A 15,091-nucleotide genomic window follows, 5' to 3' on the forward strand; every position below is an offset into this window, starting at 1 on the left:
TTCTTGTCAGTATATGTTTAAGAAATGTCTTGAACTTCTTTTAAACATTTTCCTTGTAACTCTTTGAAAATGCCAATATTTTTAATTTATCATTAAATCAATGAGAGGCTCCCTTAGCTTGGATGAGAATTAGATAATTGGACCCTATCCCTAGTTAACATTAAAACAAATGCTGCCCAAATCATTATGTTTCCAGCTTGCACTAAAAATTGATTTCTGACATTTACTGAATCCAAGCTTTGTAATCCTGGGACAGGAACTGCAGTCCCAAACCAGACGTGCTGTCAGTAGAGGTTTGGCTCTTCCTGGATTGCTCAATGTTGTATCACAGAGAGGCTGTCAGCTCAGCTGTCTTGGACACACAACAGAGGCAGAGGTCATCTCTCAAATAGCTGGGTGAAGGCATTAACATACACCTCCAAAATCCACCCAGAGCCAGACACGCAGCGAGGGTGGGCTGTGCAGTGGAGACAGACTATACCCTTTACACAAATCCCTGCTTAACAAGCAGAACACAGGCTCCTGCATTCTGCACCTGCTGTATTTTCCAAGGCAGAAAATAGGATGAATTAACCTGATTTCTCAAGGTTACTGTATTCATGTCTTTCAAAAAAGGATGGGATAGCTCTCATGAAAGGTACAGACCTTCCTTCAGCAAAATAAGGTTGGGCAAATTAGATCTGTAATGCCACCACCACTACTGCTGGGCCATAACTTCACTTGACAGAGAGTGGGCCAAATTCTCTCCTGCAGTAACTCCCTTGACGTCAGTGGGGGAAGGTCAGCAGGAAATATGGCCCCAGCACTGAACACAATACAGGAACGCTATGTGATTTTCCACCCACCCTAAATTATCCCAGAGGCATAAAACTGACTGACCCCAAAGTTATTAAAACACTTATGGTGAGAAAACACTGATCCATACATATAGTAGTTGCCAAGAGAAGCAAATATCGGTTAGTGCTGAGGAGCAGGGAAAAAAAAAGTAATCCAGAATCAGTTTTGTATCCAGCAAATATCATACATAGCAGCTAAGGACTAGCCAGGAGACAGGACAGCCAGGGAAATGTTTAAACCACCCGCTAGTTCCATCTGCTGGAATTAGTTCAAAATCTCACCCTATCTAGATCTTCGCAGCTACTTATGTTACTAGCAAATTGCTAAGAGGGTAAACAGAGCTTGTATACAGAGTTCTGTCCTCTCACAAGTGCATTTCAAAAGGAATTGGAAATGCTGTTTTATTTAAAGAGAGAGGAAGATTGCTAAAACAAGATGATAATCCCATGATAAACTGCAATGGGGTTTCTAGAGTGGCTGATGAAATGCTTAACCATTTAAACTCTTAACTTAACCTGTGGTGAAGTTAAGAGTTTAAAGGAGCCCTGATTATTCACTGCTCAAATAGCTGGTCCTTCTGGTTACTACTTTAACTACACATTTATCTAAAATACTGGGTTAGGTTTGGGAACTGTATCTTGGTGCTTTAAACTGACATTGTAAGTAACTTCAACTTATTGAAAGGATATGAACTCTGCATAGATGCTCCAGAATGACCAAACCTGAGAGTTTCCACCACTCTCTGAACCAAGCTGAGTAGTCAAGTGACAGAATGCAATACTGGGAACTTACTTCATCATTATAATAGATCACTTTTTAGCAAGGCTATTAAAAATATCCTAGCTGATAGGAAGGATATTGTTACCGCATAATAAAAGGGAAATAAACCTCAATATTATAAAACACATCTTTAAAAGACATGTACACTTTCATGCCAGCCTCTGCCCATTCTGTTTCTACACGAGGAGAAGAGAACTCCTGCAGGCAGAAGTCCTGCAGATGATGAGGAGCCTGGCTCACGTGCTGCCATAGACATTACTCACTTCTTGTTTGCCGTCTGAAAGTGAACAGTCATTCTGGAATAATCCTTATCCTTCTGCTTCTCTCTGGTGGCAGAGGTAACAGTGAGGTCTCCAAAGAGGTCAATTAGCCACGTCAGACGAGCAATTCCACTGAAAGCTGGGAATCCTGACTTGTTTTCATCAAGGACACTACCTGGTGGAATATAAACTCTTGAGGAACAGGAAGTAGAATAATGCCTTCTGCATAGCAAACAATGAAGAAACTTCAGTGTTGCAGGCTTAAAGATCAGGGTGTAGAAAGGTCAGTGTATGGACTGAGTAGGAAAGTCAATAAACACATTTAATGTCGAAATGGATCAGTTGCCAAGCTGTGGCAGAGAGGGCTGCACAAAGTACATATACAGCAAACCCTTCAGGACATGTTGAGGACAGAAGGGTGTATGTGGATTCAGCAAGGGAATTATCCAGAACCAGTACCTGTGTCTCTACTCAGTTTACAGACTGTCTTGTGTGAAAGGACTGAATGAAGCCTGGAAGCACTGGCATCCCTGGGGAGCAAATCCAGACAGACTTTTGATTTCTTCAGAGCTACTGACCTGTGAAATGCAATGTTCCCTTCACCAGGTCTTTCCCAGCCACTTCTTTTTTCAGCTGCTTGTACTCTTCAGTAAGAAGTTCAATGTGCTCCACATGGAGTACTTTACCTGCCATTAAAATAACAAAACAAAACAAAATCACAAAAAAAACCAAACCAAAACAACAACAACAACAACAAAAAAAAAAAAAACCAAAACAAACAAAAAAAAAACCCAGGACAGATTAAATAAAACTTTTCTGTGTGAATCAAAGCCATGTCTAACCAGTAAAGGCTTCACTAGCCACCAGTGGGAACTCAGGCAGAAATATTCATGCATGGCTCACAAAGTGATGTCAGGAAGAAAATCAAACATGGAAACATGGGCCCTGAGCTGAAGCACCAATTTGGGTTACGGATGTTCAGGAGTCAACAAATACACACACTGCAGGAACAGCAGCCACTATGTTTAACAGAAACTCCCTAATGAAACCCAGTACCCAGCTAAGGCTGTAACATGAGTCTTCAGAATAATGGATGGATTAATTCTTGGCCTCTTTCCCCTCACATTTCCTTGTTCTGCATTTTTCCTCCCAAGGCAGTAGGAAAGAAAAAGGAAGGGGTAAAAATAGCATAATGCTCAGATTGGAACAATATGTTATGGAATACCTCCCTCCAATTGCAATGAATTGGGCTACTTTGAAACAGAGGTTATCCAATACAATTTAAATGTGCCCTTCATTCAGTATGTGTTTTCCTGGAAGATTTCCAGGACAATCATTGTAGGCTGCTGACAGTAACTGCTGCTGCTTCAAGAAAAGAGCGATAAATTCTGCTCAATGGGAAACCATTTGGTGAGCAACAAGGCAGTAACTGGTGTTGGTACAGGGAAACAGCAAAGCAGAAATCCTGCACCTCCAGGTGTTTCATGACACAAGTCACAAAGGAGATCTTCAAGAAGCAGTGGCATAAGAAGTACACCTTCTCCAAAGATTTGCACTCTGCCTCTGCCCAGCACTGCTCTTCCCCTTGCAGCCCCATTCATCCCCACTGGCCCCAGCTGAACTGCCAGCTTCTGACCCTTTGTACCACTGGGATGGGACCACACACTTTGTGGAAATAAAGAGATTTTGCTTATAGGCAAGCTTGTCTTTCAGACAGGAATGCCTTGCTGGCCTACAGTACCATGAGCAGCTCTGTGTGGCCAGCACATCACAAATGCTAGAAGCTAGGAGAGCTGTCTGCAATTTCATTTCCAGGGGCAGAGAGGACAGGGAATTGCACAAGTCCGATAGCTGCACTCATCAAGTGCTTAACTATCACAGTGACAGAAGTTTTCCTCTTTAACTGCATTCTAAGTGTCACAAATAGAGGCTAGAGCTTTTGTGAGGACAAACATACCTTACTCTTAGAATTGACATTTGTGTGTTTGCTACCCTGTTGGCACAAGTCTTGCATCCTAGACTGGCACATCTCTGAGACAGTCATACTCCCTTGCATGTGATGACTAAAGCAGGCTGGAGAATTGCCTTTGAGTTCTGTGCCTTTGGTGCTACCCAAAGGTAAGACACTCTTGAGAACAAATGTGTTACCTTTCTGCTCAGCCATCTCCCAGAGCTCGTGGGCCGCCTTAGCAGACAAAGCCATGGGGTACTCAACAAGGACATGTTTCCCAGCTTCTAAGAACATTCTGAAAGGGATAAAAGATCAGCCATTAAAAAGAATATTATCCCAATCCTCTCTCACCATGCAAGCTGTTTTTCATTCCCACAGGCAGCTTCACATGGAGAGATGCACAACATGGAGTAACAGGAATAAAGGGCACCTTTCCTAAGAAGGATGGTGTGGTGGGTACATCATGCACTTAAACAGCAGGGGAGAGGGGTTTTAATTCTTCTTTTGCCACAGAATTCTCTCACTCACCTACATCAAGTTGCTAAAATGCTACAGCGTTGAGCACTGCAATTTCTGACTTAGAGACATGTAAGCAGTAGGAGTGGGGCACTGGACTACCCTTCCACAATATAATCTGTGAGGAAAGGCTTTAAATCCTGTTTTAAGCTGCCTGTCCATCAAATGCAGGCCTAGAGGTGCGGAAATGGAATTACTTGGGAAATTAATGCATCTTAAATCCTACTCTCTTCCAGGGCTTATTGGTGCTCTAGGGAACTCACTATCATTCACTTCAGGCCTTTAGTCTGGCAGTCTTTCCTCAGTGTTCATATCTTCTCCTGCAACAGCTTTACACAGCTCCTCTGTGCTCTTAAAATACAGGGGAAAGGGGGAAAAGAGCAGGGGGAAATTCCCCCCAAAATACCTGATGGTTTCTTCATGGCTTTTGTTCTCTGTGCTGATGAAGGCTGCATGGATGTCTTTGTTTCTCAGAGCATCTTCTAGGCTAATCTGCTTAGCCTCATTAATATTGCCAAAACTTCTCCTGTATATTTAGCATAAACACAACCAGAGTATAATTGTCATGGTCCATTCTTCCCAACCACATGTTGCGTAGCAGTACTTAAAAATTGCTCCCATGGACCACTGAGTTCAACCAGGGTATAACAACCAGTTCCTTACCTAGGAAGAGTATGAGCACTTACAGACAAAAGTGGAATGGAGAAGAGAACCAAAAAAAAAACCGGACCAGTGTGCAGGTGGTGGTATCAGTCCAGAAACCGGCCTGCTATTGAACTGTTAAGTCCTTTTGTTGTTTGGTGTTTTGGTTTTTAATAAGCACTATTACCAAACAGATGTTGTAAAAGAGTGACTTGCAAGAGGACAGTGCTCCTGTGGGAGAACTTCTCCCCACCATCCTGGACAATGTGGACAAAAGCACTCGAGATGGCAGGGATGCACACAACTGCAAGTACAGACAAGCAGGAGAAGGACAAAACAGATGCTTGGCTGTGATGGCTCACCTTGCAACACACACAGCATGTCAGTGCTAAGGGGAAAGCTCTCTTGGGCAGTAAGCTGAGCACAGCTCCAGCTGAAAATGAAAACCACAATCACTCCAAAAGCCGTTTGCATTTCTACTGGCTGGAGCAGGCACCTTGACAGTGTTAGGATAGGTGACAAAGGGCAGGAAGGCAGGCCACAAGCAGGACTTGAAAGCAAAGACAGGTGGTGATTGTGTGTAATGGGGATCCAAGGAAGATTACTGTGAATCATGCATTTCAAGAGCATTGTTTCTCAAAAAAAAGTGGTGGAAACCCTGTCTTTAGTGCTCTTCAAGGTTACCTGTGCCACTGGCAGAGGCATCAGAGAACCAAAAGTGTATTTGGCAGGAAGATAAAGTGTGTGACCTGATCAGTCCTTTCTGTCTCCAGCAACCCTGCACACTTTAAATAGAGCTGGAAAAATACATTCACAATCTGACATACATTGAAGGTACTGCCTATTTCAAACTTTTATGCTCCATTGTAATGGGTCAGACAGTCCAGCAGGAATGCCCAGAGGAAGGTCCACTCTAAATTTCCACAGTTCCAAACTAGTGAGAAAAACTCTTGTTCTTTAAGAAGCATAAGAAGGATAAAAAGCAACCTTATTGCATGTAGCAAATCATGGGATTTTCTTTAGATATCTACAGGTTCAATATCTGGTTTAAAAAAAAATACTAGAATTTTATCATGAAGTTGGAGTACTGGGGGCATTAAAACATGTTTTTGCAAAAAAAACTTTTTAAAACTCTGTAAAACTTTTTTTAAAACATTTCTAGAAGTGTCAGGCAGACACAAGATCATTAGCGCACCTATTGTCTGCACTACCTTAATTCTACAAGAAATTTCACTCAGACAATTTCTTTTTATCACAAAGATTCTACAGCAAGAACATCTCTCAGTCTTTATTTTAGTAATTTCTGAAAGATAACTCACTAGGGTAACTTATTTGTTCCCTCTTGCAAAGCTTTCTGTGCTCACTTCTGAGCTGCCACTAAGAATGACAGGCATATTTGCACGAACTTTCCCTTTTTGGCTTGAGAAAGAAGAAAAAGCATTGCAATATACACATTAGACATGCTAAGATGAAATTTCTAACCTGGATACAAATCCAAAGAGTTTCAGGTGCTCAGAAGGGCTGGAAGGCATTGGATTCATCAAGTCTCGGATTCGTGCTAATCCAGCAATTCCAACTCCAACCACCACTGTCCCAAACATTTTGCTAATCTGTCCAAAAGAAAAAAAAAGGCAATTTTTTTTTTCTTGTAACAGGGACAAGTGCAACTGGGAGGCAAGGTGTGAGAATGGATACTCTTGAACCCTGCTTTCATAGCACCAAACCTTATTCAGGTGTCAGCAACCAACTAACAGAGATGTGATGCTATAGGCTACTGAGCTCACTCATATCCCATTGAAATGGGATCCAGCAGTTCAGCCTGTCATAGGACTGGTCTTGAGATTTGTATTTAACAGCTATTAAACCACAGCTCCAGCAAAGTTCTTCATTTCCGTGAATAGAAGGCAGACCAAAAGTGAGACATTCTTCTATTTATATTGCCACTTCCAAGCTGGAAAGGAGCCAAAAGGTTCTGCAAACCCAGCAGAGCTTTATATAAACCCTGCTGATTTCCTGGGTGTCTGCAGCACAGTGCCACACACACAGTCCCAGTGCTCAGCAGCATAGCTGTAATACTTTGGGACAGGAAGCAGGGAGCATCTTTGCGTTCCCCACATAACCACCAGCACACCCTACAATGCCAAGATGTAACCAACCACTGAATTTGACCAAGATGCTTGCTTGACATTTTCATGCCCAAAAAAAGCTCTGGCATCTCTTTAATGACAAGCAGGCATCTCTTTAAGATTTACATCTCCCAAATGCAATTGCTGACACAACCGCATAATATAGAGGGTGAGACAGGTATTGCACTCACTGGCTCAGCTGCTGGGCCTCTGGCAATAAATTCTTCTGTTGCTTTTATGATTTGCTGTTGATCTGTGGAAGTACTTGACAACTGATGAAACCTTTCCAACCTGCACTGTTCCAGCACTCTGAGGACAAGCAACACTTTGTAAATTAATTGAAGTTTTACAGGAAAATGGCCTAAAATCAGTCATGTCAGATCAGACCCTCTTCATTTTTTGTTCCTTCCATCTCATGAAAGCATCTCTTCAATCTCTGTTTCTTGCTTCAGTCTTCTTCCTGCCACTGCCAATCCCTTTGTTTGAGTGAACTCTTTATATTGTTTACACTACTTGGCTGCAGCCCTTCACATCTTTCTGAGATTCAGATGGGTAAATGGACAACCCCACTTAACCCTCCTTGTGCCTCTTGTCTGACAGGATCACAGTGCAGCAGCAAAGCCATAAGTGACTGTTTTGGCAGTGCAAGAGGTTGACAGCTGCTGGCACAAAGGAAAAAAGATCCCCTCTCCAATCACATGCCATGTCTGTATTTTGTTTTACTTTAAGCTCCTGCCTACAGTGCTGAATGCCACTCATTTTACATATGCCAAAAAAGATACAAAGGTAAAACAGAGAGCAGAATGTTTAGTGTAAGAAAATAAATTAGTGATATATCAAAGAGTTCTCTAGGGGAATTACAGTGACATTTTATTACCAAGTATTTGAGGTATCGCATGATGACATTATTCGCCAGGGAAGAGAAGTGGGTAGGGCTGAGGCATGGAGCGAGGGGGAGGGTAAAGAAGGACAATGTAACCATAAAACTCATTTTCAGTACCACCCACAGGCAGAGTCCTGGTCTGGGCTCTCCATCACGTTTGCTTTTCTCTGTGGCCAAAGAGAAAAACAGACTTGTAGAATGACCTCAGCTGGAAGTAGCCCCAGAAGGTATACTTCCAAACCCCACTCAGCTGACTGTCCCCATAGCTGGCAATCCTTCAACCGCCCATGCCCCTGCCACAGTTTGACCACTGTCACAGCAAGAACTTTTTTAGTTTTGTAAGGCTCCAAACAACCACGATCAATGAGACTTTTAAAAGGGCTTATGGTTGTTCATGTACTCTTGAGTTAGATGCACAGGAGAAATACCAAGAAGATATTCTCAAGAGGCCAAAACAACAAAAAAGATTTTACTGGCAACTTTAGAAAATCAGACAAATTTGGCAAGTTTAGGGCAACATTCAATCAAACAGGTAATACTTTTTAAAGCATTAACTTGGCTCATTCAACTTTGTAAACTCAAAGACAGTTCAATTTTAAGTTACTCAAAGGTCCAAGAAGTGGGAATTAGAAGAGAGAGCAAGAAAGAAAGAAAACCAGAAAAGATAGAAAAAAACAAACATAGCTACCAGCTCCTGGGTTCCAGCGGTGTACAGACAGACATTCCAAGAGGCAGTACAGTCAAGACATCTGACTGCCTTGTGTTGGGCCTTAAATACCCCTTGGTCTTCCTGGGCCCTTCCCCCAGCTGGGACTTCTGGTCATTTGGCCACTCAGGGCTAGGGGCTCCAGAGGTGGTGTGCCGGGGACTGGCAGCCACTGCCAGGCTGGGATACAGGCTCTAGGGTGGGGGTGTACAGGGCAGGGCACTGCCCCTCCCTCCACACACATGCAGCCCATGACATCTCGAGATATCAATCTTTCCCGTCCCTCAAAGTCCAGCTTGAAAAGAGCTGATCAGGAGCTTACTTTTAAGTTCAGAAATTTTCAAGGTCAGTGAAGTGTTAAGCTGTTAATATTTTCCCATTGCCTTCAGTGGGAAACAAATTCCCCTGAACCTTTTTTTTTTTTGCTGGTGAGCTGGAGAAAATGGGGGAGCTGACTACTTTCTTCAGGGAACAAAGAATGTCTCTCTGCAGATGCTCTGGTAGCTGAACATCAATATTTTTGCCTCTCCTTTGAAAAAAGAATTTCCTAGTTTCTTCTGATCTCCTCAAAACTAACATTTAAGAGAAGCAAGACGATTTCAACCTAAGAACAAAACCTGTTACTGTGCAACCTGTTGCCATAGCAACCAGCCATTTGGTCCAGGTCAAGGGTTCAGTGGCTAATACACCAAAAGAGACAGCTATTAAATGTATGTTCTGGAACCTTTGCTTACACACGTAGGTAAGAGAAAAACTGCTGTGTTTACATCCCTGCTGCGGCTTTTTATTACCTTTATTTTGCTCACACACCAAAATCTGCAGCTGCTCAGGGAGAAAAGTAAATTAGGTGTTTTTCAGAACTGTTACAAACCAGAGAATTCTCATCTGAGAGGCCAGATAAATATATAAAAGTTTATTTCTTCTTTCAAACGTTTACAAGAGGATAACAGCCACAATAATCTTTCAAGTACAAAAATGATGAAGTAGGAAACCCAAATCACAAACTGCTCTGCCTGCTTTTCACACCTTTTTTTCTTAAAATCAGTGACCTCTGTTAAAGCTTAAATAAAAAAGATTTCAGAGGCATTTTGACGGCTGATGAACTTCGGTTCCTGTCATACTGAAAAAGGTCATATTGTAAGTGATGCAACAGGATCCAAAAGCATTTTCTCCATGCTTTCCTAATTGGCTGTATGAAAGCAAAGAGAGCTGGTGAGAAGATTAGGGGATGTCTTTCATGCTCACATGCAGTGACTAAGGAATGCCTCTCACATCACAGCAGCACCCACCCTGGCTGGGTTGCAGGCAGCCCTGCCAGGCTCACCACAGGTCCCCTCTGAACTGGGGCAAGGGGGATGGTGGCTGCCACCAACTGCTGTAGAAGCTCTTCCCCACTGGCAGCCAGCACAAGTGGCTCCTCTTACCAAGGGAGATGAGCTCTGCATGACACAGAAAAAGAGCTGAGAAAGGCAAATAGCTGAAGAGGATAATTTATTCTACACCAATATATCATCGCACCATCACCCCTCTGCTGTTGAGCTTTCTGTGCTTCTGCTGCGTATTTCCTGCATAATCAATTAACAAAAAAACAAACAAATAAAAAAACCCACCCAAAACCCAAAAAAACCCAGAAACAAACCCGCCCCCCCCCCCCCCCCCCCAAATATTATTGCAAAATTTCGCAGCAAAGCAAACAATAGAGTAAGTCCAAAGAAATCCATCACCCAGCACCAGTGTCCCTCCCTGGTGCAATCACAAGTGGGACCCAACATCTGAAAACTGCCAACACTCACTGAGATAAGCCTGAGGGAAGTGAGGCTTACCTCTGTTTTGTGCAATATCACTAAGTCCATGCAAAGTAGTGCAGAAGCAAGCTAAAAGGCAGAACTTAGGAATTATCTCCCCTTCAAGAAAATTTCTCATGGCATGTCTAGATGCTACAGAATGAGTACAAGCACCTTCTCCCATGATATATAAAGAATTTCAGTAAGCCTCCTACATTTTCCCTGCAGTTTACAAACTCTCGTTCCCAGAAATATGAATGAGTGACTCACATCAGAAATCAAAATATTTTATAGTTAATGTCACAGGTAATAACATAACAGTGATGCAGAAGGCTTTCCTGAAGCAATCTCAGCCTGGTGTTTTAAAGCATACTGCTTCAAGGGCTACATGCATCTTAAGAGTAGCAAAGCCTCACAGGTAAGTATTTAATCTGAAAATACTGTTGTCCAGGACCACCAGGGACCACCAAAGAGACCCCAGGACAAAAGAACACATATGTAAAGGGGAGGGAAAATGTGTTAATGATTTCTGGGAAATTATTATCACATGTATGTTTATTCTGGGAAAATCAATGAATATATATGTAAAATATAGTATATAAACAGGACCTCTTCTGTATTCAGCATGCATGATTTTTGGAGGAGATATTCCCGTGTGCATCTGGCCAAACAAAGAATGCCAGCTTCATGATGCTACTGGCGTTGAGGATTTTCTATTTTTACTGATTTTTGGTAGCAGACTGAAGAAGTTTTCCAGCACTCCCTTCAGATGAAATTATTGTTTAGACATCATGCAAAATATTTCCTCTCTTACTGCAGCAGAGCCCTGAGATGAGGGCTGCAGAACCTTCCTCAACAGAAGTTTAGAGCGAAATACCAGATAGACAATAGCAGTCACTGTAAAATCATCAAGATGAAAATCCGAGGTTTCTCTCAGCCCTAACTTTCTGATTTCAAACACCAAGAGACCTGGCAGATGCTGTACTCAGGGTGTTGGTACATGCTACAACCTGTGTCACCACGTCTTGCTCTCATTGTCTACCCTTAGCATGAAACATCTGCCCAGAGCTAAAAAAGAAAGCAGAAGATAAACACAGTGGATTCCGTTAATGTTGTTAGTGTTTCCTTTTACCAAGGAAAAACTCACAAATACTCCAATTTAGCAGCCTATTCAAAGGCATAAATACCTTTTTTTTCTGCAGGAAACCAGTTATGCACTTTAACTTCTGTATATGCTGAAGTACCTCCTGGAAGGAGACGCTGCACAGGTTCCCAATTGAAGATCTTAAATAAAAAAAGAAAAAAAGTTATTGTTTGAATTCAGCTAGCATGATGGATTATTTTTGCTCTACTTTTACTGCAACCTAGAGAGAAAAGTAAAGTCTTCTGCAAGAAAAAGATAGCCAGAAAGGTAACCCCCAATGCTCTTCATCACTTCTCTTCAAAACATTAATTGAATATAAAATGAGAATCCAAAATTTTCTCAAAAACCTGCCAAGACCATCTACATTCTCCACATTTCAAGGAAAACAGCAGCACCACCTCTACTATGGAAATAGTAGAGCAACCATGTAGATTTTCCTTGAGAGTTGTTTGTAATGGACTTAAACATCTGCCCTGCCAACACCTCTTCATCCCTCCCACCCATCTCTCTGGCTATCACAACCCAGGTCACATCCTTCTGACAGGCACACCAGCTCTGTTGAGTGAGTTATAACTTCAAGGCACCAATGCTCATAGAGGTTTGCCAGCAGAAAACAATCTCTCATCTTAACTGGCACCACTGTACTTTGGAAACAGCCAGAGGGGACTTTTCTTCCTGGCTTTTAAAAGCCACTTGGACTATCTGCCTGCATTATTTTACATTTATATGCAGGTTTACCAATTAAATTATGGTTTTCCAGTTGACTGCCAAAGTTGAAGTTGATATAGTTACACTGATGTATGGACAGATGCTCTGTTAAACTGCCAAACAAGCACCTTTACTCTATTCAGCAGATGGTTGATAATAAAGAACTGCAGTTGTACCAGATATGCTGTCTCCAGCATTAATACCGGAGAAGGAGGAAAACTTTTATTTAAACACAGTTCTGCTAACCCCGGAGTCTGCAGTTGTCCTTACAGCCATCACAGAGTGATGGGTTTCCAGAGCCTGAAACTCCATATTTGAAGCAAAATCATCTCACAAAACTAATACAAAACCATGAGAAGTACTGAAAAAATCAGAAGATCTGGTTTTAATGTGACATATTCCACACTGTGGAGAATTGAAACAGAAGGTCTGTGATGTACATGCATGGCTAAGAATGACCATTTTGTTCTGTTCTCTTGCCTGTAGTCACCCGTTGTGATTCAGGTTTGGTTGCTAGTCTGAAGAGGAAAAACACTTTTAAAATAGCTTCTCTACGTATCTCTGGGACTTACCTTCAGTCAGATTCATTTTGTTTGAAACTCAAATTACATTTCAATATACCTACACTGTTAAGTTTGAAACTACCCAAGAAAGTACTGAGCCTGCTTAGGGGCACCTGAAAAATTAATTCGAGATAGACATGAAGGTCTCCAGTTTTTATTTTATAAAAATATCTCCTTTAAAAAAATTGAACTGTTACTTTTCCAGGAACTGCTCTGGACTGAATTGCAGAATGTCTTGTGAAATTTCTGGTGGGTAAATAAACAATTGCATATAACTGCAGCCTCATCACTGGTACTTTTTAAGCAAAGAACTGCTTTTATATGGCTAATTAGCATATGCCTAAAGCAAAGAGAGCCACAAAATGTCCCCAGAATTTCTTTCAGGCTTTAATGATCTATAACAGTTTTTGAAAGTGAATTTGACACAGAGAGAGAGAAGAGAGAAGAATTTTAACAAGCAGCAAGTCAATTACTTTGCAGTGAAGTCCATTCAGGAGAATGGAGTGGTTTGGAGCTATCACTGATTCACAGATTCTAATTTTCCAGGTGACCAAACAACAGTATTGCTATACTACTGATCTGTGCCTGAGAAAATAACCCTGAATAAAGCTAAAAATGGTACTAAGTAAAAAAAGTGGGGAGAAAAGCATGAAATATCCTTCACTACATTTTTGACTTAACATCTGCATAAACACTAAAGCTATCACGAAGCTGAACCCTGCCAGGTCCCTGGGGACTATGAACCATGTCCCCTAGCTTCCCTGCAGAGCAATAAAGCCCCCAGAGTAGTCTCTGCAGAGCTAAGTGTCTGAACACTAAGTACTGAGATTCTCCTTAAATACCTATTTCATACCAAGGAACTGCTATTTTGTGCTTACTCTTAACACTATTTAAAATTGAGAGCTTCTTGTGGGTTTTTTTTGTTTGGTTTTTTTGGGTTGTTTTTTTTAAATAAATTTTGAGAACTACTTTCCCATACCTTCATTTCTGGGAAAACTGCTCAGACCTAATCACAAGAGGTGTAGGTGACAAGACAGCCCATGAGACATACCAAGAATTTCAGCCCATTCTCTTCCCTCGCTTATGTTGCTCATTTGGTTTTTGCTGTGTCACCTACTGAGAGAAGAGGCTTCTCCACCTCACTTGATAGACTGACAAGTGCTTTGCAGATAAAATCTGATGTCAGAAGAGGCTTCCAACCTTTTGCTACAACACAACTGAAAATTATGATGAACAAATACAGAAAAATGTTCTGAAATATTTTCTCACTTTCTACATCTGCTCCTGCATTTTCCTGCCATTTACTGCAGTCCTTTCTACAAGCTCCTTCTTCTTCAGGGGACATAAAGAATGCAGAGCTCAGCAGGGCAGAAGCAGGAAAACTGCATTTCCAGGCTGTATTCTTACTTTCTCACAGAAGTTCACTGGTTGACCCAAGGCAAGCAAATCACACCCCCTTTCCTATCAGTCCCCAGTTCCAGAATAGTGAGAACCTCTTTCTTCTGTAAAGCACTCTCAGACCTACTGACAATAGGTGCAAAGTGAGAGGTAGGTACTATTACAACCTCTCTTCTTCATGACAGGAAATCCTACACAGATCAGACATCTAGAAAATATTATTATAACTAAAGTTTGCACTGAAATATCTATATAAAACAATGCCCTACAACAAACAACAAAACTATAGGTTTCTTCTTTTCCTTCTCTTGTTGTTAAATTAATCTGAAACCCAAATTATATGCTTGCCTAGCTTTAATCATAAGTAATCCCATTGATCTCAATGAGAATACTCCTACAAGCCCATTAAGAAAGATCTCTTGCTGTTGACTGTAATATTCTTATGCACAAGAACAAAACACATCCAGCTACAAGCATGTTCTTTCAATATCCTTATGGACTCAACCCAATAGATGATACCTATCTTCCGGTCCACGAAAGGTCACTGCATCTCAGATCTCTAACAGGCTGACCTATTTTGAGAATTCCCCAAATGAAAAAAGCACTCCTACTACACACCGCAGTCACTATAAAGATACTGCTTACCATGGCTGATGAAACCCTCTGCCTGCATTGCTAGCATGACAGCAACTCATAACACTGAAGGCCTGCCTCATACTCTCTTCAAAGAAAACAATATAAACACAGAATTTAGCTAGTCAGACAAGTGCACTTTTTTTAGTTTTCTCATCCC

General features: G+C 41.6%; 1 protein-coding gene across 7 annotated transcripts in view; it reads right to left on the bottom strand.

Annotated features, from left to right (window-relative positions):
• BLVRA (biliverdin reductase A) overlaps window positions 1-15,091 on the bottom strand; it is a 29,174-nt gene that overhangs the window by 5,999 nt on the left and 8,084 nt on the right. For 2 of the 7 annotated variants that reach the window (XM_064419659.1, XM_064419667.1), the window contains 7 exons: window positions 11,673-11,769; window positions 7,304-7,421; window positions 6,469-6,596; window positions 4,751-4,870; window positions 4,026-4,123; window positions 2,456-2,563; window positions 1,881-2,052 (listed from right to left, as the gene is read on the bottom strand). In XM_064419659.1, coding sequence (XP_064275729.1) covers window positions 1,881-2,052; window positions 2,456-2,563; window positions 4,026-4,123; window positions 4,751-4,870; window positions 6,469-6,587 — 617 coding nt within the window. In that variant the 5' untranslated portion in view covers window positions 6,588-6,596; window positions 7,304-7,421; window positions 11,673-11,769. Of the gene's footprint in view, window positions 1-1,880; window positions 2,053-2,455; window positions 2,564-4,025; window positions 4,124-4,750; window positions 4,871-6,468; window positions 6,597-7,303; window positions 7,422-8,683; window positions 9,000-11,672; window positions 11,770-15,091 lie in introns of those variants that run through there. The other 5 variants (XM_064419655.1, XM_064419657.1, XM_064419682.1 and 2 more) reach the window with 4 other exon arrangements.

This window comes from Passer domesticus, chromosome 1, assembly GCF_036417665.1.
Source record: "Passer domesticus isolate bPasDom1 chromosome 1, bPasDom1.hap1, whole genome shotgun sequence".
NCBI lineage: Eukaryota > Metazoa > Chordata > Aves > Passeriformes > Passeridae > Passer > Passer domesticus.